This window comes from Scyliorhinus canicula, chromosome 14 (genome assembly GCF_902713615.1).
Source record: "Scyliorhinus canicula chromosome 14, sScyCan1.1, whole genome shotgun sequence".
Taxonomy (NCBI): Eukaryota; Metazoa; Chordata; class Chondrichthyes; order Carcharhiniformes; family Scyliorhinidae; genus Scyliorhinus; species Scyliorhinus canicula.
In genome coordinates, this window is record NC_052159.1 from 28,822,399 (window position 1) to 28,844,028 (window position 21,630).

The 21,630-nt window shown below is 46.6% G+C and overlaps 1 protein-coding gene across 2 annotated transcripts in view; it reads left to right on the top strand.

Moving 5' to 3' along the window:
• rab6a (RAB6A, member RAS oncogene family) overlaps positions 1 to 21,630 on the top strand; it is a 100,215-nt gene that overhangs the window by 47,580 nt on the left and 31,005 nt on the right. Inside the window, exons 3-4 of one of the 2 annotated variants that reach the window (XM_038818931.1) lie at positions 3,745 to 3,798; positions 10,018 to 10,123. In XM_038818931.1, the coding sequence (XP_038674859.1) occupies positions 3,745 to 3,798; positions 10,018 to 10,123 (160 nt within the window). Of the gene's footprint in view, positions 1 to 3,744; positions 3,799 to 10,017; positions 10,124 to 10,213; positions 10,320 to 21,630 lie in introns of both variants that reach the window. The other variant, XM_038818930.1, reaches the window with a different exon arrangement.

Consider the following 21,630-nt stretch of genomic DNA (forward strand, 5'->3'; position numbering starts at 1 on the left):
AAATTAACACCTTGTCTGTATTGTTTGACGTTAGACCATTTCCCTTTAAAAGTGGGGAAAAATACATTATATCCTGAATTGCAATTTTTTCCCATCTGGCTTTCTTTCAACTTGAACAAGATCAATATCCTTTATTTTCTTCTTGTCACATTTTGATATATTTATAACTCCAAGTGAACATTATAATCCATCTAGCTTATGTCACATTACTTTGCAGCAAAAACATTATTGTAAGGTGAATAATCTTTTTTGAATCAAAGTTTGCCATACTGCAGTGGAATCTGATTTCTGCTTTTCTTCAGCCATTGATGGCAGATACATTGAGCCCTGAACTGTTGTTGTCAGTTTTCTTATTTAACAGTATTGCTCATTCAACAAATTGCTACAATATGGTAACAAACACCGACCTGCATTTATATAACATGTTGAATCTCCAGCCTCCAATGTCCTTAATTACACAGGGTTTGTTATATTGTTTCAGTTTTCACATAGCAAGAACCGCCAATGTGATGCAGAGCTTATTCAATTTCTTGGTGATAATTGAGGGTTAGGATACGAGTAGAACTTTATATTCTTTGGATCGTGCACTTGTGTCATTACATCCATCTGATGGATGCTAAGGACCATTGTGAACGCTTCCTGAGAGTTCATACTCCACAGCAGGTACTGAATGTTTATGTTGAGCGTAGATGTTAATATGATAGAGTAGATGCTACTCTACTTTCACAGCTTAATATTTGGTAATTATTATTAGTTCTGTCTAGTTTTCAGATTTAATCAGCTAATGCAATTTATTAATGTTTGTCATGTTAAATCCATCAAAGTTTTAATTTTAATTAACTGCTGTAATTGACTTATCTCAGTAGACCTTCAAAAACCTGTCAATGAAATTTAATTGCAAATTTGAAAAAGGTGAGCTGGATTAAAATGCTGGAAGCAGGTGTGCTTTTTAAATGTCTGATGCTTTTTTCTGAAAATGCTCAAAACCTTTAGACTATCAAGATTTCAGCATAGACTGCTCGGCTTCCCAAAAGCCTTCCGTTTGGTCACTGGCTGTGTAGCATTTTGTCAGAAAGGGGAGAACTAGTTTAGTTCAAAATGACTGTTCCAAGAACAGTTCCAAGAAAATGGTGTCAGACTGAAATGATAAAGCTGAGAGTGGGCTCCACACTTGACCACCAAATCCAATTATAGTTTTGCATGTGCTTCTTTAGAACGGATTACTCGGAGGACTCGACAGACCAATAAATGCAGTTTTTCCCAGTTGAAAAACAACCATCTGAAAAACAATTTTTGCAGTTTCATACATGCCTCAATAAATGTAGGTTTGATAAATTGAGCAAATTATATTATCTTTTTGTTTTTGTACTATAGTCATTAATTTACTCTGTGCCAAACCCTATCCATTTATAGTTTCAGCATTGAAAGCAGAAGAAAAACTTTTTAACACACAGATGAGTATTAGGGAAGAGTTGAGCAATCACCTTGTGAAACTTCAGCTGAAGTTAAGTTAGCATCCTAGTCAGGAACATGTTTAATTTTCGCCTGTTTCTTCAGAAGTCTGAACAAAACTATGAATGTTTTGTTTCTGTTAAACCATAGGTTTCACCTGAGGCTATCCCTTCTCGTTCTTTGATACAGTTGACCACACTTTTGACTGCCATCCTGCTAAGAAGGCCTTTGCTCACCAGGTTCTATTCTTACCTACCTAGTCATGGCCAAAGATTAACCTGCAATGGCTTATTTTCCCTTTTGCTCATGGTTACCTTGGTTGTCCTTCAAGGAATTATCCTTGCTTCACAATTTTGCATCTGCGTGCTGCCCCTCAGTGATATCATCCAAAAACATATCAGCTGTGTAGCTATACTGGCAACACTCCTCCATTCCCATTGTCTATAAATTATCAGACTGCTTGTCTGACACTCAGTATTGGATGAGCAGTAATTCACCAATTAAATATTGAAATACTGAAACTATTGTCTTCATTGAGCCCTTACAGTGTAGAAGGAGGCCATTTGGCTCATCCAAGCCCACACATCTTCAGAAGGAGCACTTTACTCACACCCCCACTCTATCCCCATAACCCCACCTAACCTAAGTTGCAACCTAGCATGACCAATCCAACCTGCACATCTTTGGGCTGTGGGAGGAAACTGGATCACTTGGAGGACACCCACGGAGGCACAGGAAGAACGTGCAAATTCCACAATCACCCAAGGCCAGAATTGAACCCGGATCCCTGGCGCTGTGAAGCAGCAGCACTAAACATTCTGCCACTGTGCCACAGTCTTCAATCCCTGCCACAAACTTCCCTCCCTGGCAGAGCTAAAATGGTCACAACCTTTAGTGTCATATTGCACCATCACCTAAGGCTTCCAATTTCCATCTTGGCAAACAACAGCATGATGGTGCAATGGTAGCACTGCAGTCTCACGGCACCGAGGTCCCAGGTTCGATCCCGGCTCTGGGTCACTGTCTGTGTGGAGTTTGCACGTTCTCCTCGTGTTTGCGCGGGTTTCGCCCCCACAACCCAAAGATGTGCAAGGTAGGTGGATTGGCCACGTGAAATTGCCCCTTAATTGGGGGAAAAAAGAAATAGTCACTCTAAATTTATTTTAAAAAAGCTCAATACCATCTAGGACAAAGGAACCTGCTTGATTGATCCCTCTTCCCCAAACATTCAAACCCTCTACCACCAATGAACAGTGACAGCTGTGTATACCATCTGCAAGATGCACTGCAGTAACTCTGCAAGATTCCTTAAGCAGCACCTTCCAAGCCCACAACCTCTACCATATAGGACAAGAGCAGCAGATACCTGGGAACCCCACCACCTGGAGGTTCCCCCCCCCCGCCCAAGTCACTCACCTCCCTGACTTGGAAATATATCGCCATCCATTCACTGTTGCTGGGTCAAAATTCTGGAACTCTTTCCCTAACAGCACAGTGGATCTACCTATACTGTGGCACTGCAGCGGTTCAAGAGGCAACTCGCCGCCTCTTTCTGTTGGGCAATAAATGCTGGACTAACCAGCAACGTCCACATCCTGTAAATGAATTCTTTAGAAAAGAGGGCATTTAGAGCCCACCACATTGCTGTGGACCGTGAGTCACATAGACCAGACTAGGTAAGGAAGGCAGATTTCCTTGGATTGGATTTGTCTATTGTCACGTGTACTGAGGTACAGTGAAAAGTATTCTGCGTGCAGCTCTTGCAGATCATTCTGTACATGAAAAGAAAACACAATGGGGCAAACATAAAAAACACAATGTAAATACATAGAGACAGGCATTGGGTGAAGCATACAGGTGTGTAGTACTACTCTGTAGAGAAGATGTGTGAAGAGATTAGATCAGTCCATTAGGGTCCCTAGATACATCAGTAAGAAGTCTTACAACACCAGGTTAAAGTCCAACAGGTTTGTTTCGAATCACTAGCTTTCGGAGCACAGCTCCAACATTAGGTGGGTGAAGAGGTGGGTTCTACAACCACCTATTTAAGGGGGGGGCGGTGCATGCGCGTGTGTGTGGCATCTGCTGGCCATTGACACTAACAGGCTGGTGCGGAAAGGTTAAAGGAATCCGGAAATGCTACATTCAGATACAAGATCATATTGGGTGTCTCGAAGAATATTAAATTGGCACAAATATTATAATTGCGATTGTCTAATTGATGGCTTATGTATTTCGCTGGAACTACATCTGTTTTTTTATTTCTCTCCTATCACCACCCCTATCCCACAGGCAACCATTGGAATAGACTTTTTGTCAAAAACGATGTATTTGGAAGATCGAACAGTAAGTAACTTAAACATTATTTTGGTTGAAATTTAAGGACTAATTTTGAAAATTGGTTAATATTTCTGGAAAGTGAAGACACTGATCAAAATAGATCGTATACTAATTAAGCAAGGGGATAATAATGCTGGAGAAATAAGTATTTGTATAAAATGTCTTGACGTTGCGTCAGGGTGGTTTTCCTATTTTTAGCAAATCCTGTTTTAAAGCTAGCAATTAATTTCGGCTGTATTGAAACAAACTTGTTTTGGTGCTTTCTTTTCTTTCCAGTAGCAATTGCATGTGGAACATTTTGTCCCCTGTGTAGGGTGTAGTAACTGGCAACTGCTTAAAAACTGCCTGCACTGAAATTTCTGCCAACGGAAAAATGGTACTCTGGGGAGAGGCTGGTGCACTTTGTACTCAGCTTTGTCCAGCATTCAAGTGTGGGCATGTTGTTAGTTTCATTTCAATGACAGGCAGCGTACAGACCCACTTGGTGCATTCAGAGTGGATCCTTGAGCTAGAAATTCTGCCATGCCAGGCATCCCAAGAGTCTGTTTTTATACTTCAGTAAATGAGCATGTCTCATTGTAATGCCTCCTTGAGTTGTTACAACTTTTATAAACTATTTGAGAATGTGTTGGCAAGACAGAAGAGTGCATATTCCTGACTCTCTGCGGCCTCCAAAAATAAATTAAAGTAAGTGTTCTTTTGTGCAGTTTGGTTTTGCTATTAAGGTATTTGGGTGATGAATTCAGAAGTCTTCATCTTTGACATCTTTGTTAATTTTGGCCAGGTCATACCCCCATAGAATGTTTTCTACTGAAATGCTCAGGTCATTCTCTCTCTCTCTCTCTCTCTCTCTCTCTCTCTCTCTCTCCCCCCCCACCCCCCCCACACAACCACCACATAGAATGTTTTCTACATAAAAGTTTTCGGTGTCAAAAGCAAGATATATTATTTCTAAGTATTCTATAAATTTTTTGGATTATAGTTATGTAAAATATTAAGATGTTTAACAGTTCCTAATCTTGCATTGTTGATTGCATTTTGCTCCTACTTGTATCAGATGCTTTGTTTAGTGATTGTTGTCTTTGGCTTCCAGTTGAATCTGAGACCAGCAAATGCTGTGGTGTTTTCTCTCCACTATCTGTGCCACCTGACATTCCAAAATCTTAATATGAAGAGAATGCTGTTTGGTTGGCAAGTAGACTCCTGTGGACGTGTTCCATGAAAAGTGTACCAGTTATTGGTGACTGACAGTTAACTGTCAAACATTGTTTGAAAATATAAATCAGGCAGCGTGTCTCTGATGATTCATGGCATTGCCCTGAGGAATGAACCAGTATCTACCAATCAGAGTCCACTTGCCATCAAATCAGACTCTTAAATGTTGTAATCTTTGCCAGCAGGATAATTTCTAACAACGTCCAGGCTCTCTTGGAAATGTAAAGTGGACTTGCATTATTTTAAGAAGTCAAGAACCCAGTCAGAAAAGAGTGCACAACCTAGCAAGATTCCGTGCAATCATCTTGTGGCTTGTGAGAAGGTGTCTCTGTCTTAGACTTACAGTTTCAGTTCAAGTCTCCTTAAATCTCATGGATTTCTTTATTATCAAGGTCAAGATCATTAGTTCAGTTACTTCCTAGGCTTGTCCTTGTTATAGTGTTGATCCTATGTCTATCTAACTTCTCTGCTATCTTGCCCATGCCATCTTTCCCATGTCCTCACCAAGCTTATCTTATCTTTGATACACCCTTGATGCAATTTCCAACAAATTGCTGACCATGCCTGCTGACATTTGATTATTTCCTCTCCAGGCACTGTACCCCTTCCTTTCAAAAATGATGTCATCACCCCCTTCTTATCAAAAAACACACCTCTGTCTCTCTTGGCGAACTACAGAGCCATTTTTAAAAAATAAATTTAGATTACCCAATTATTTTTTCCAATTAAGGGGCAATTTAGTGTGGTCAATCCACCTACTCTGCACATTTTTGGGTTGTGGGGGTGAAACCCACGCAGACACGGGAGAATGTGCAAACTCCACACGGACAGTGACCTAGAGCCGGGATTGAACCTGGGACCTCAGCGCCGTGAAGCAGCTGTGCTAACCACTAGGCCACCGTGCTGCCCCAGAGCCATTTTTAATTTCTGTTCCAAAATTCATGCATGTATTTTTTTTGTAGCTTCTGTTCCTGCCACATAGCATCATCACATTCCTAATCAAATCTATTAATACCATTCTCTTTGACTGTGGCCATCCTGCATTATCTAGACTTTTGTACAGCTGTTGACATTTTCGGCCAAATTAACCTCTGCCCGTTTCCATTGTTCAGCTCGGTCAGACATCTCATGGTTTTTATCTATCTGATTGTAGTCAGTGCATCTCCAGTAATGACTTCTGATGCCGTTGAACCTTGCGTTGCCCCTTTCTTTGCCAACGTGCTGCCCTTGGCGACATTATCCACAATTATTATGGTATCGTGGGCTTCCACATGAAGGCTGAATAGATCCTCCCTACATCACCACCACCTCTGTTAATTCTCCACTGTCCCTATTCTATTGTTTTCCAACATCCTTTCTTAAATGAACTGCAGTTTCTCCAAAAAGCATTTGGAAGATCAAAGTCATCGCTTTTGGCCACTCCCCCACACTCCAAGCCCTTTTCCTGTCCATCCCTGGCTATATCAAACATTTTGTGACCTCTGTGGGCTAAACGATCCCACACTGAACTATCACTCCCTTTCGCAATCATATATTATTCACCTGTCTTTACCATGGTAGTGTTTCCACTTCTGTCCCTACCTCAGCCCATGTGCATCTGTGGTTTTTGTCACATCCAAACTTGGATCATTCCAGTATTTGGTGCTGGCCTGCATCCTGCAGCTTAAAATGATCAAGCTCTTGTTGGAATCCTTTCACCTTATCCCATCCCATCTGCAACCATCTTCAGCCCTGCAATCACTGCTGAACTCTAATTCTCCTCCCGGCTCCACCGTTGCTGGCTTTGTCTTCAGCTGCCTTGCTTCCTGCTTCTGAAATTCTTTCAACTCTCTCTCTCTCTCTCTCTCTATACCATCCTCTTCTTTTAGACCTACTGGAAACCCACCTTTTTGACTCCTTTTGAAAAAATTAATATCACCCCCTTTGTCTTAATATATAATTTTTGATTATACTGTTACAAAGCTTTGGATGTCCTAACGATAAAAGCCCCATTTAAATGCAAATTATATAGTTGGAAGTGTGGAAGATCTGCTCATCTATTGCTTCTACAGCTGCTTCCATGTTGGCAGAAACAAATCACCAACATCTAAATCAATTTGGCTTCAATTGATGTGTAAAAAGCCTGACCGTTGCCGTCAGCATAGTTTTTCCCTTGCGATTGACTCTAATAAACACTGATCTATAATATGAGGACTTGTCTTTGACTAACAAGCCACCTACCAACTAAACTCCCTAGTGTAAGAGCTGGCCATGGCCTGTGACATGACTCTAACCATCTTTTATGAAATGCTTTTCGATGCTCGAATAAAAAATCTTTGGTATATGGAACCCTTTGTGTACAGTAATTTAGGTACCCCTTTTAGTTCTAGAACATTTTAGTTTAGCTCCAGTAACTAACGCTACTGACCTTGTGCTACCCACTTGACTTGTAAGTTTGCTTTTCTCAGACTGCACAGTTATTTCCTCTGAGAGACATGGAGTAAATTCTCTTCAGAAAGAGGAGAATGCAGCATTCCTCTTTTGATTCAGATGCTTTAATGGCTAATTCTTGCACGTCCATGTAGTTGGGACTGGGATTTACCGGAGACCCTCTAATACCTTCCTAAGTTACTATTGTGTGAGTCTTAATAGTCATTTGTGGCTATTCAACTACAGGAACTATCATAGCTGAGATGGATTCTTTTCCCACTACTGTAGGTACTTCCATGAGTGACACAACTGAAGCAGAGGCAGCCATTTTGACCAATTTCCTTACTAAGCTAGGAGAACTAAGTTCAATAGTAGCATTACTGCACTACCCTAGCTAAAATAATCTAATCTGTGCTCAGCAAGGTCTTGAAACTGATCCTGAGCCTCTGATGCTTGTGCCTTAATATGCAGTCCAGGTGAACGTTTGAGCTTTGGCAGCTGACTCACTGTATCTTACTTGCCAGTGACCTTCTGTTCCTAGACCAGAGCTGCCATTTTTGTCATTGCATTCATTGCTTGTTCAGGAAATGGTGGTGCTGAACTTTGCTTTTTCAATTTGATAATTAATTCAGTTTTGCTGAATTAGTTTCTGGAGCCAACCATATTTGCAAGTCAAGTAATTCTCATTTCTTGGGTCATTCCACTGAAAAACAATGCATCTTACACCATTCCATAATAGGACTGGGACCAACGTGACGAGTAAAAGCTCATTCTCCTTGCGGTGAGTTTCTTTGTCCTGGCCAGTTCCCGGGAAAACCTGCACGCTTTTTATGATTGCTTGACTGCTTTGGGTCAATATTTGTACGTGGTAATTTGAGGAAGAACTTGGGGAAATCTACTCCAGCTGCAGTCTTTATTATTCTTGGACTGAATTTCTAGATGGCGATTGAATGACTTTCAACTCGCTCCTTTTTATTCAGTCTGACTGTTTGAATGGTAGCAATCAAAACCAAAATGGCCTCCAAAGAATGAAAACTTCTCTCCAGGCTAGGGATTGGACAAAATGTAGCATCATAACAATTTTTAAATATCACTAGGTGAGTTTTGTTCAGTCACTTTCCAAGAGCCAGTACAGACTCGATGGGTCGAATGGCCTTCTCCTTCTGCACTGTAAAATAATTATCATGATTTCCCATTAGAGGACGTTTATTTATGAGAATTTTGAAAGCAAGAGGAAAGAAATAACTAGCAGATAATATCTATTAACCTATTTTGATGCTGTTATCTCCAAATGTACAGCATTGTCACCTGGGGTTTTAGACATTGGAAATTTAGCTCTTTAGGTTTTGAAGCTTTTACATCAGGTAGAAAACTGGAAATGTTTAAATTTGGTGATTATTTTGAGAATTCTGCATGGGGCAGTGAACCAAAATGTAGGGTTTTTTTGTTTGAATTGGGATGAGGGAAAAAGAGGTGGGTAGTTAGATTGAGTAGAAATGAGTTCAAATTTTACTTTTTAAAAAACGTGTGGAAATTTTTCAACATCCAAAATGCTAGATGACAATGCTGTACCTTAGGTAATAACGGTATCAAAATAGGAGAATGAATATTGAGTTATACTGATCACGCTTGTATATCAAGGAAATGTTCACAGTTGCCAAAATGTGTTTTGCAGTTACAGTTGAGTGCTTAAAACTTGGCACAATTAGAAACTGCACAGACCCTTTTTGATCTGCAGCACTTTTTCTGAAGATGTTGCTGTATTTACATAAAGTAAAAGCATTCACACTTATTACCATATTGTTGCATCTAGAAAAATCTGCTTTCCTATGGTCACATGGATATTAATGTTGATTAATCGGTCTGCGGTCTGAAGTTCTATTTGGTCAGTATTTCTATACATTCGCAACAAAAATTGCATCACAAAATTATGCCACATTCTATTCTGGTAGCATAAACTCTCAGAATTTTGAAATGCCTGATTATTAACATATGCACTGTCACAGTATATCATGGTGCTGGTTAGCAATGACTCCTGTTTGAACAGTCTAGAAAGCTGTGCTGGAACTACCCCAAACCCAGATTATTCTGGATTGGGGGGGGATTTGAACACTCATGGAAAGACAGATTTGTTTTTTCATCTTTAACATTTAAAAAAAAAAAACTGCTTTTGTATAACTATCAGTGGCGTGGTTGAATCATCAGCTCCCAAAATTAGTTTCTCACAGCCAGCGCTACTTGTTAAATCCAACATCAGGAACACCCAGTTGTGTTTGATCCATATTTCTGCTCACCGTGATCGTGTCCAATCCATTGACACAAATATAAAAGGCATCTTAAATTGGTATGGATTTTATTATTTGCAGATGACAAAACTATGGAATGGAGGTGATTCTAAACATTTTCCATCCATCGCTATGTGACACCATACCACCTTGTGTGACATGAGGTTAACACTGATTTTATAATGGTTTTAACAGTTTACAGCCATTGCGTTTTTAGTCTCTGTATTAGCTTTTTTTTTTCACTTTTCCGTTGCTTTGTGTGTTTTAGTGCTTGCCATTGGCTTTGTTCTCTTTGACTTTTTTTCCCATCCTACAGATACGGCTTCAGCTCTGGGATACTGCAGGCCAAGAGCGTTTCCGTAGCCTTATTCCCAGTTACATCCGTGATTCAGCTGCAGCTGTAGTAGTTTACGATATCACAAGTAGGTATATAAAGTTTTGATGTTCAAAAGGGAACAGCCCTTGATGTTCTTATTCCTCCCTTTTCTTGCTGTTGTTTGCCTGATGACTAGGTGCGGTTGCAGTTATGGGACACAGCAGGTCAGGAGCGGTTCAGGAGCTTGATTCCTAGCTACATTCGTGACTCTACTGTTGCAGTTGTTGTCTATGATATTACAAGTGAGTGGGGCCTTTTGCTATTCTAACATTGGCTTCTAATTGGCATGTGCATCCCCTGTTGTCACTTGCACTTTTGCATAACCTCCTCAATAGGCCTGTGAAGAAAATCTGGTTGTGTTTCTGGTGACCATAGTTATTTGTTTGGCCTTGGGTTAAACCAAATGGTGCTTGAATGTTGGGGGAGTGTTTATACAATTTTCCAGTTGGTTTGTAGTCTCAACTTTTCCAAGTAAATACATTGCTATAACTTGGGACATGTTGCCTTAATAAAACACTTCAATTCTGCAAGCTATGTCTGATTATTTTGGAAGTGAAAGTTCTCTGGTCAAGTTCTGGCATAATATACGTTTTAAAGCATTTATTTTCAATAGACATCACTAGCAAGTCCAGCATTTTTAGCCCCTGCTTTGAACTGTTCTAGTCCATGTGCTGCTGGGAGTTCTGGGAATTTCACCCAGCAGTGATGAAGGAGTGACAAGTTAGGATACAAATATATAAATTAGAAGCCGGAGGAGGCTATTCAGCCCCTCAAACCTGCTCCACCATTTGATAAGATAATGACTGATTGTGACCTACCCTCTTATCAATCAAGAATTTATCTAACTCGGCCTCCACTGCTCTTGGGAGAAGAGAATTCCACAGACCAACCCTGAATCTCATCTCTCATTTAAATGGGAGATCCCTTCGTTTTAAACTCTGTCCCCTAGCACTAGTCTCTTCTACAAGGGGAAATATTCTCTCATGGCCTCAGGATCTTGTGTTTCAATAAGATCACCGTTTATTCTTCTGAACTCTATGGATATAGGCTCAATCTGTCCACCTTTCCTCACAAGATAACCCCCTCGTCCCCAGAATCAGTTGAGATAACCTGTGTACAGCTTCTAATGCTATTAAACCCTTTCTCAAGTAAAATGGCCAAAACTCCATGCAGTGCTCACCAATGCCCTGTACAATTTCAGCAAAACTTCCTATTTTTATATATTCCATTACCCTTGTAATAAGCAACATCACTTCAGTTGCTCCCTGATCACTTGTACCTGCATAATAATGTTTTGTGATTCATGTTCCAAGATCCCCCTGTATTGTCAAATTTTACAGCCTTTCAGCATGCGGCACAGTGGTTAGCACTGGGATTACGGCGCTGAGGACCCGGGTTCGAATCCCAGCCCTGGGTCAATCCATGTGGAGTTTGCACATTCTCCCCATGTCTGCGTGGGTTTCACCCCCACAACCCAAAGATGTGCAGGTTAGGTGGATTGGCCATGCTAATTTGCCCCTTAATTGAAAACAAAATAATTGGGTACTCTAAATTTATTTTAAAAAAAAGGTTTTATAGCCTTTATCCATTTAAATAATCTACAGCTTATCTGTTCTTGCTGCCAAAGAGAACAAGTTCACATTATACTCCATCTGCCAGTTCTTTGCCCACTCACTTAACCTACCTAAGTTTCTTTGCATCTCCTTCACAATTTACTTATCTATGTAACATCTGCAAATTTAACAACTATACATTCGGTCCCTTCATCCAAGTCATTGATATAGATTGTAAATAGTTGAAACATCAACGCTAATCCTTGTGGCACTCCATTGGCTACAGCTTGCCAACCCAAAAATGACTGATTTATTCATGCTCTCTGATTTTTGGCTAGCGAATCCTTTATGCTAATATGTTACCCCTATAGCATATGATTTTCTGTAGTAACTTTTGGTGTGGCACCTTATCAAATGCGATCTGGAAATCTTAAGGACACCACATCTACAGGTTCCGCTTTATCCATGTTGCTTGTTACGTCCTCAAAGAACTGTAATAAATTAGTCAAACATGATTTCCCTTTCACAAAACCATGTAAATAAATAAAAATAAATAAATAAAAATAAAACTAATAAAAATAATGATAAATGTTGACCCCGCCTAAGGTTCCCTGCCAAAGCCTCAATAAACGGGCAGCACGGTAGCATTGGGTCCCAGGTTCGATTCCTACTTGGATCACTGTCTGTCTGACTGTCTGTCTGCAAATCCTCACCGTGTGTGCGTGGGTTTCCTCCGGGTGCTCCGGTTTCCTCCCAAAGATGTGCAGGTTAGGTGGATTGCCCTTAGTGTACAAAATTGCCCTTAAGTGTTGGGTGGGGTGACTGAGTTATGGGATAGGGTGGAGGTGTTGACCTTGGGTAGGGTGCTCTTTCCAAGAGCTGGTGCAGACTCGATGGGCCGAATGGCCTCCTTCTGCACTGTAAATTCTATGAAAATAGATTATATTGTTTTCCCTTTAACAGATGTTAGGTTAACAGGTCAGTAGTTACCTGATTTTTGTCTCCTTCCTTTCTGATCTAGAGGAGTTACATTTGCTATTTTCCAATCTGATGGAAGTTTCCAGATTCAAGGGCATTTTGGAAAATTAAAACCAATGCATCTACTATATATGCAGCCACTTGTAGGAGTCTAGGTTGAAGTCCATCAGGTCCTGGTGACTTGTCAATCTTTAGTTCTAATAATTTCAACGGAACCCCACCCCCCCCCCCCCCCCCCCCCCCCCCCCCCCCCCCCCCGATTAATGTAATTCTTTTAAATTCCTTCCTCTCTTTCCTTTCCTGATTTACAAGTATTTCTGGGATGTTATTTGCATCTTCTACAGTGAAGAATCAGCACTTTTAAAAAATAAATTTAGTGTACCCAATTTATTTTTTCCAATTAAGGGGCAATTAATCTACCTACCCTGCACATCTTTCGGTTGTGGGGGCGAAACCCATGCAAACACGGGGCGAATGTACTGACCCAGAACTGGGATCGAACCTGGGATCTCGGCACCATGAGGCAGCAATGCTAACCACTGTGCCACCGTACTGCCTTTGAAGATCGAGACTTGTTGCTATTTCCATATTTCCCATTAATTCTGCAGACGGACGTTCTAGAGGTCTCATGCTTACTTTATTTACTCTTTTCCTTTTTAAATACTTGTCGAAACTCTGCTATCAAATGTTTTCTTCTTCCAGTTTCTCCGAACGTATTAATTTTTTAATCATCCCTTGCTGTTTTTTAAACGCTGTGCAATCTTTTGAACTACCTCAAATTTTCACAGAATTATATATTTATTTTTCAACTTTAACTTCCTTAGTTGGTCACGGCCGATGCATTTATTTCCTCTTTCTCACTGGAATGCATCTTTGCGGAACATTATGAAGTATCTCCTTCAATGTTTCTTCCTATACCCACCCCACATCCTTCAGTTTTGTTACTGTTAGGCATAGCAACTACTTTCACACTTGCCACCTCCCCCACTGCTATTTCTTATCTCTACTAAATTGCATTATATATTTTGATGTTGATCTAAGATCATCTCACCCGACTGTACGAATGTCATCCCACCACCTATTCCTAGCTTCCTGTCCTTCCGGAACATCAAGTACCCATGAATATTCAGGTCCCAGCATTGGTCATCATGTAGCCATGTCTCTGTGATGGACATCAGATCATAATTTATTTTTATTTGAGCTGACAATTAATCTGTTTTGTTACAGGCATTCAGATAACAAACTATTAGTTCTGTATTTTCATATTTTTGTGAACTTATTGCTGTTCTGCTGTTAAGTTTGTATGCTCTGTTACTTCCTGCTACGTTTTGATTATTATTACTGTTATTGTTACTTCGGGTAATAATGCAGAGATTATGCCTTCATTGCTCTGCTTTTTAATTTGGCCCCTAGTTGCTCATACTACTTATGCAGAATCTCTTTCCTAGTCCTCTCTGTTTTTGGTATCATCGTGGGCCACAGCAACTGAATCCTCCTTCTCCTACTGCAAGTTCCCCTCCGCCCCAGAGCAGATGTCCTGAACCTACACACAAGGCAGACAGCACAGTGTAAATCTGCACTCCACTACAGAGAGAGAGCCGTGTTCACTGTGCCCTCCCACCAACTATCCTTTTCCTAATACCACTACATTCCTACACTCTCCCCGCCCCCTCAAAAAATGACTTCCCGTACCACAGAGCCACGGACAGTTTGCTCATCCATGCAAGCTGAAGGAACCTCAAACTCCTGGAACAGTTGGAAGGGCTGAGGTTGCCCAACTTCTACCTTCTCAATCCCCTTGCCTGTCTCATTCAATCACACCTTCCTGCCACTGACCACACCAAATCAGACAGCACTGTCCTAAGCGGTGCGGCTGCCTCCTGGAATAGACTATCCAAGCAACTTTCCCGCTCCATGATGCATCTTGTGTTCGTAGCTCAGACAATAACTCAATGAGCCAAAGCTTCTTGAGCCGTGGACACTTGGTGCAGATCTGTTTCTCATGGATCATACTGGTGTCATTGAGCCCCCACATATTGCAGCCACAGCCCTGCTATCTTTACTGTGTATCATTTATTTCTTTACATTTTAATTAATGCATCTAATCCTGTTTGAGTTTCTATTAATATTTGAATCAATGGTCCACTTGCCACTTTGGAAATATCCTTGTCTAGATTGGATAAATGACACATACTCACCAGCCAATCACCTACCTGCTACCCTGTAAGGTCACGTCTCTATTATTGTTCCCGAACTGGGATATGAACCCCCCCCCCACCTGGAGAGGCTCATACCTCACTCCCTCCTGCCGTGAGATCTCACAGCCTGTTAAAGCACCTCGCGCCGCAAGATTTCGCTGCCTGCTCCAGCACCACGTGCCCCGAGGGCTCGCTGCCTGCTCCAGCACCTCGTGCCCCGAGGGCTCGCTGCCTGCTCCAGCACCACGTGCCCCGAGGGCTCGCTGCCCGCTCCAGCACCACGTGCCCCGAGGGCTCGCTGCCCGCTCCAGCACCACGTGCCCCGAGGGCTCGCTGCCCGCTCCAGCACCTCGTGCCCCGAGGGCTCGCCGCCTGCTGCAGCACCTCGTGCCCCGAGGGCCCCGCCGCCTGCTGCAGCACCTCGTGCCCCGCCACCTGCTCCAGCACCTCGTGCCCCACGGGCCCCGCCGCCTGCTGCAGCGCCCCGCGGGCCCCGCTGCCTGCTGCAGCACCTCGTGCCCCGCCGCCTGCTGCAGCGCCCCGCGGGCCCCGCCGCCTGCTGCAGCGCCCCGCGGGCCCCGCCGCCTGCTGCAGCGCCCCGCGGGCCCCGCCGCCTGCTGCAGCGCCCCGCGGGCCCCGCCGCCTGCTGCAGCGCCCCGCGGGCCCCGCCGCCTGCTGCAGCGCCCCGCGGGCCCCGCCGCCTGCTGCAGCGCCCCGCGGGCCCCGCCGCCTGCTGCAGCGCCCCGCGGGCCCCGCCGCCTGCTGCAGCGCCCCGCGGGCCCCGCCGCCTGCTGCAGCGCCCCGCGGGCCCCGCCGCCTGCTGCAGCGCCCCGCGGACCCCGCCGCCTGCTGCAGCGCCCCGCGGGCCCCGCCGCCTGCTGCAGCGCCCCGCGGGCCCCGCCGCCTGCTGCAGGGCCCCGCCGCCTGCTGCAGCGCCCCGCGGGCCCCGCCGCCTGCTGCAGCGCCCCGCCCCCTGCTGCAGCGCCCCGCGGGCCCCAGCACCACGTGCCCCGAGGGCTTGCTGCCCGCTCCAGCACCACGTGCCCCGAGGGCTCGCTGCCCGCTCCAGCACCACGTGCCCCGAGGGCTCGCTGCCCGCTCCAGCACCTCGTGCCCCGAGGGCTCGCCGCCTGCTGCAGCACCTCGTGCCCCGAGGGCCCCGCCGCCTGCTGCAGCACCTCGTGCCCCGCCACCTGCTCCAGCACCTCGTGCCCCACGGGCCCCGCCGCCTGCTGCAGCGCCCCGCGGGCCCCGCTGCCTGCTGCAGCACCTCGTGCCCCGCCGCCTGCTGCAGCGCCCCGCGGGCCCCGCCGCCTGCTGCAGCGCCCCGCGGGCCCCGCCGCCTGCTGCAGCGCCCCGCGGGCCCCGCCGCCTGCTGCAGCGCCCCGCGGGCCCCGCCGCCTGCTGCAGCGCCCCGCGGGCCCCGCCGCCTGCTGCAGCGCCCCGCGGGCCCCGCCGCCTGCTGCAGCGCCCCGCGGGCCCCGCCGCCTGCTGCAGCGCCCCGCGGGCCCCGCCGCCTGCTGCAGCGCCCCGCGGGCCCCGCCGCCTGCTGCAGCGCCCCGCGGGCCCCGCCGCCTGCTGCAGCGCCCCGCGGGCCCCGCCGCCTGCTGCAGCGCCCCGCGGGCCCCGCCGCCTGCTGCAGCGCCCCGCGGGCCCCGCCGCCTGCTGCAGCGCCCCGCGGGCCCCGCCGCCTGCTGCAGCGCCCCGCGGGCCCCGCCGCCTGCTGCAGGGCCCCGCCGCCTGCTGCAGCGCCCCGCGGGCCCCGCCGCCTGCTGCAGCGCCCCGCCGCCTGCTGCAGCGCCCCGCGGGCCCCGCCGCCTGCTGCAGCGCCCCGCGGGCCCCGCCGCCTGCTGGGTGGCGTTCACATACATCTGTTATCCTTCATGTTTGATAGTGCAGGTCATGGTTTTGGAAGTTCATTTGCCAGAAGTCTTGACAAATTATGCAAGTGCATCCTGTAGATGTTGTACATTGCAGTTATGGTGTGCAGGTTGTGAAGGGAATGGATCTTTAAGGCAGAGGATGTGCTACCAATCACATGGACTGTTGCATCCTTTTTATTGCACGATTCTTGGGTACACCCATCTGGACATAAATGTTCCCTCACACTCTTGTTTTGTGCATTGGCGATGGTTGAGATGTTTCAAGGAGTCGAGAATATACCACCTCTGAGCAGCTGTAGTAGCCATGGTATTTGTGACTGATGCAGTCCAAGTACTTGTGGAATTTGATGCCAGGAGGAAGTAATTTGATTCTTTTGGTGGGGTGGTAATTGACAGTACAGAGTGAAACTTAGTTGCTGTGTATGAACCAAGTTTGAATGCTGTCTTAGCCTTTCACGTGTGAAGACAGATTGCTTCATTTTTTGGAAGGATTGCAATAGGCCAAACAGCATGCAGCCATCAGTAAACAGTCTAATCTCTGACCTCATGAAGGGTAGTTATTGATCACGATATTGAGAAATTCCTACAACAATGTCCCAGATTTGAGATGATTGGCCTCCCAACAGTCTCGATCATTTCCTTTGTTAGGTATAACTCCAACCACTGAAGTATTTTTTTCCTGTCTAATTCCCATTGACTTTGGTTTTACTTTGCTTCTTGGTGCCACACTTTGTCGAATGCTGTCTTAATGTCAAGGGCAGCCACTTATCTCAAAAATTCAACATGTTTGGACCAAGAAATGACTTTTTTATCATATTGGCTGTCCTTTGTTCAATGCGGGATAGCTGTACCACGCTCTGATTACTTGTCCACACTAGAGTTACCTACTTCCATAAAGAAAGAATCGGTTGATGCAACCTCTTGTTTAACTGCTTTTTGTTTTTTTTTTCAATAATTTTTATTCAAATTTTCACAAAAAAGAAAACAATAACAGAAAATTCTAAGAACAAAAAAAAAACAGACCACCCCCGCCGTAAATACAAAAGAGAAACAATAAATTAACGCCTGTCATTGGCAAAAAACAGATATTCAACCCAAAACAAAAACAAAGAGACCCCCCCCCTGCTGCTGCTGACCTTTTGTTTTTATCGCTCTGCCAGGAGATCTAGGAATGGTTGCCATCTCCTGAAAAACCCCTGCACTGACCCCCTTAGGGCAAATTTCACCCTCTCCAATTTAATAAACCCCGCCATATCGTTGACCCAGGCCTCCACGCTTGGGGGCCTCGCATCCTTCCACTGAAGAAGAATCCTCCGCCGGGCTACTAGGGACGCAAATGCCAGAACACGGCCTCTTTCGCCTCCTGCACTCCCGGCTCCACTGCAACCCCAAATATTGCGAGTCCCCAGCCTGGATTGACCCTGGATCCTACCACCCTCGATACCATCCTTGCTACACCCTTCCAAAATTCCCCCAGTGCTGGGCATGCCCAGAACATGTGGACATGGTTTGCTGGCCTCCCTGAGCACCTTGTCGGAGGGAGCGGCAGCAGCGCCGTTGCAAGCGCTTCCAGGCTCGTACCCACACAGGATGCCATCTCCAGCCTCTTCCATGCCGCCCCCTCCCCGTTCATTACCCACTTACGCACCATCACGGCGTTGGCAGCCCAATAATACCCACAGAGGTTGGGCAACACCAGCCCCCCCCCCCCCCCGCCCGCCCGCTCCAAGAACACCCGTCTCACCCTTGGAGTCCCATGTGCCCACAAACGCCGTAATGCTCCTGCTAACCTGCCTGAAAAAGGCCTTCGGGATAAGGATGGGGAGGCACTGGAACAGGACCAGAAACCTCGGGAGCACCGTCATCTTGACTGACTGCACCCTACCCGCCAAAGACAGCTGCAGCATGTCCCACCTCTTAAACTCCTCCTCCATTTGCTCCACCAGCCGTGTGAGGTTCAGCTTATGCAAGACCCCCCAGCTCCTGGCCACCTGAACCACCAAGTACCTGAAGCTCCTCTCCGCCCTTTTCAGTGGGAGCCTCCCAATCCCCCCCCCTCCTGGTCCCCCGGGTGTACCACAAACAGCTCGCTTTTCCCAAAGTTAAGCTTATACCCTGAGAAATCCCCAAAGTCCCGGAGAATCCCCATCACCACCGGCATTCCCCACACCGTGTCCGCCACATACAACAATAGGTCATCCGCATAGAGCGACACTCTGTGCTCCTCCCCACCCCGGACTCCCTCCAATCCCCCGACTCCCTCGGCGCCATAGCCAGGGGTTCAATTGCCAGCGCAAAAAGTAGGGGGGACAGGGGACGCCCCTGCCTCGTCACTCGGTATAGTCGAAAATCTCCGACCTCTTATTCGTGGCCACACTCGCCATCGGGGCCTCATACAACAGCCTCACCCAACTGACAAACCCCTCCCCAAACCCGAACCTTTCCAGCACCTCCCACAAGTACCCCCACTCGACCCTATCAAAAGCCTTCTCCGCATCTAGCGCCACCACTATCTCTGCCTCCCCTTCCACCGCCGGCTTCATAATAACGTTCAAGAGCCTCCGTATATTAGTGTTCAGCTGCCTCCCCTTCACAAACCCCGTTTGATACTCGTGGATAACCTGCGGCAGACAATCTTCTATCCGTGTGGCTAAGATCTGTGCCAACAACTTGGCGTCCACAATCGGGAGTGAGATCGGCCTGTATGACCCACACTGCAGGGCATCCTTGTCTCGCTTAAGGATCAAGGAGATCAGCGCCCAAGACATCGTCAGGGGCAAAGCCCCCCCCCCCCCTTCATAGAACATAGAACATAGAACGATACAGCGCAGTACAGGCCCTTCGGCCCTCGATGTTGCACCGACATGGAAAAAATAAACTAAAGGCCATCTAACCTACACTATGCCCTTATCATCCATATGCTTATCCAATAAATTTTTAAATGCCCTCAATGTTGGCGAGTTCACTACTGTTGCAGGTAGGGCATTCCACGGCCTCACCACTCTTTGCGTAAAAAACCCACCTCTGACCTCTGTCCTATATCTATTACCCCTCAATTTAAGGCTATGTCCCCTCGTGCTAGCCACCTCCATCCGCGGGAGAAGGCTCTCGCTGTCCACCCTATCTAACCCTCTGATCATTTTGTATGCCTCTATTAAGTCACCTCTTAACCTTCTTCTCTCTAACGAAAACAACCTCAAGTCCATCAGCCTTTCCTCATAAGATTTTCCCTCCATACCAGGCAACATCCTGGTAAATCTCCTCTGCACCCGTTCCAAAGCTTCCACGTCCTTCCTATAATGAGGCGACCAGAACTGTACGCAATACTCCAAATGCGGCCGTACCAGAGTTTGGTACAGCTGCATCATGACCTCATGGCTCCGGAACTCAATCCCTCTACCAATAAAGGCCAACACACCATAGGCCTTCTTCACAACCCTATCAACCTGGGTGGCAACTTTCAGGGATCTATGTACATGGACACCGAGATCCCTCTGCTCATCCACACTACCAAGAATTTTACCATTAGCCAAATATTCCGCATTCCTGTTATTCTTTCCAAAGTGAATCACCTCACACTTCTCCACATTAAACTCCATTTGCCAACTTCCTCGCCTCGTTTAAGGTCCTAACCAACAGGGGGCCCAACAGGTCTGCACAAGCCTTGTAAAATCCAACAGGGAACCCATCTGGCCCTGGCGCCTTCCCCGACTGTTCCCTATCCCTTTAACCAGCTCCTCAAGCTCAACTGGCGCCCCCAGACGCTCCACCTGTCCCTCCTCCACCCTCGGGAATCTCAGCCGGTCCAAAAGGCACCCCATCCCCCCCTTCTCCGCCGGAGGTTCGGACCGATATATTCTCTCATAGTCCCTGCAGACCCCATTAATGTCTACCCCCCCTCCGCACCACATTTCCTCCCCAGTCCTTAACTCCACCAATCTCCCTAGCCACATCCCGCTTAGGAGCCGGTGTGCCAGCATCCTACTCGCCTTCTCCCCATACTTGTACACCGCACCCTGAGCCTTTCTCCATTGTGCCTCTGCCTTTCTGGTAGTCAACAAGTCGAACTCGGCACGAAGGCTGCACCGCTCCCTCAGCAATCCCTCCTCCGGGGCCTCTGCGTACCTTTTGTCCACCCTCACCATCTCCCCCACCAATCTCTCCCTTTCTCTCTGCTCCCCTCTCTTCCTGTGGGCCCGAATGGAGATCAACTCCCCCCGAACCACTGCCTTCAGCGCCTCCCAGACCGTCCCCACTCGGACCTCCCCATTATCGTTGGCCTCCAGGTACCTCTCGATGCATCCTTCGAACCCGCCCCCTCACATCCTCGTCCGCCAGCAGCCCCACCTCCAAGCGCCACAACGGGCGCTGGTCCCTTTCCTCCCCCAGCTCGAGGTCCACCCAATGTGGGGCATGGTCAGAAATGGCTATCGCCGAGTACTCAGCGTCCACTACCCCCGCAATCAGCGCCCTACTCAAAACAAAGACATTGATCCGGGAGTAGGCCTTATACACATGGGAGAAGTATGAAAATTCCCTGGCCCTCAGCCTCGCGAACCTCCAAGGATCCACCCCTCCCATCTGGTCCATAAACCCCCTCAGCACCTTAGCCGCCGCAGGCCTCCAACCTGTCCTAGAACTGGATCGATCCAGCCTGTTTAACTGTTAAACAGGTTAAGCTCTTGTAAGAGGAACAGATAAACATTACTCAACTAACTAAAGGTAAATCTCGAGGTTTAATGGATTACACTGGAACTCAATGGATTAGGCCATTCTGAGATCCATTCTGTGCCTTTACTTACCTTGTTTGATACACTTGCCTCATTAAAAACTGTTGACCTCCATTTTGAAAATTCAATTTGATCTAGCATCCACAGAGTTCCAGATCTCCAGTTTTGGTCATTTGATATTGGCTGGCTGACCCATCTATATACTTACAAA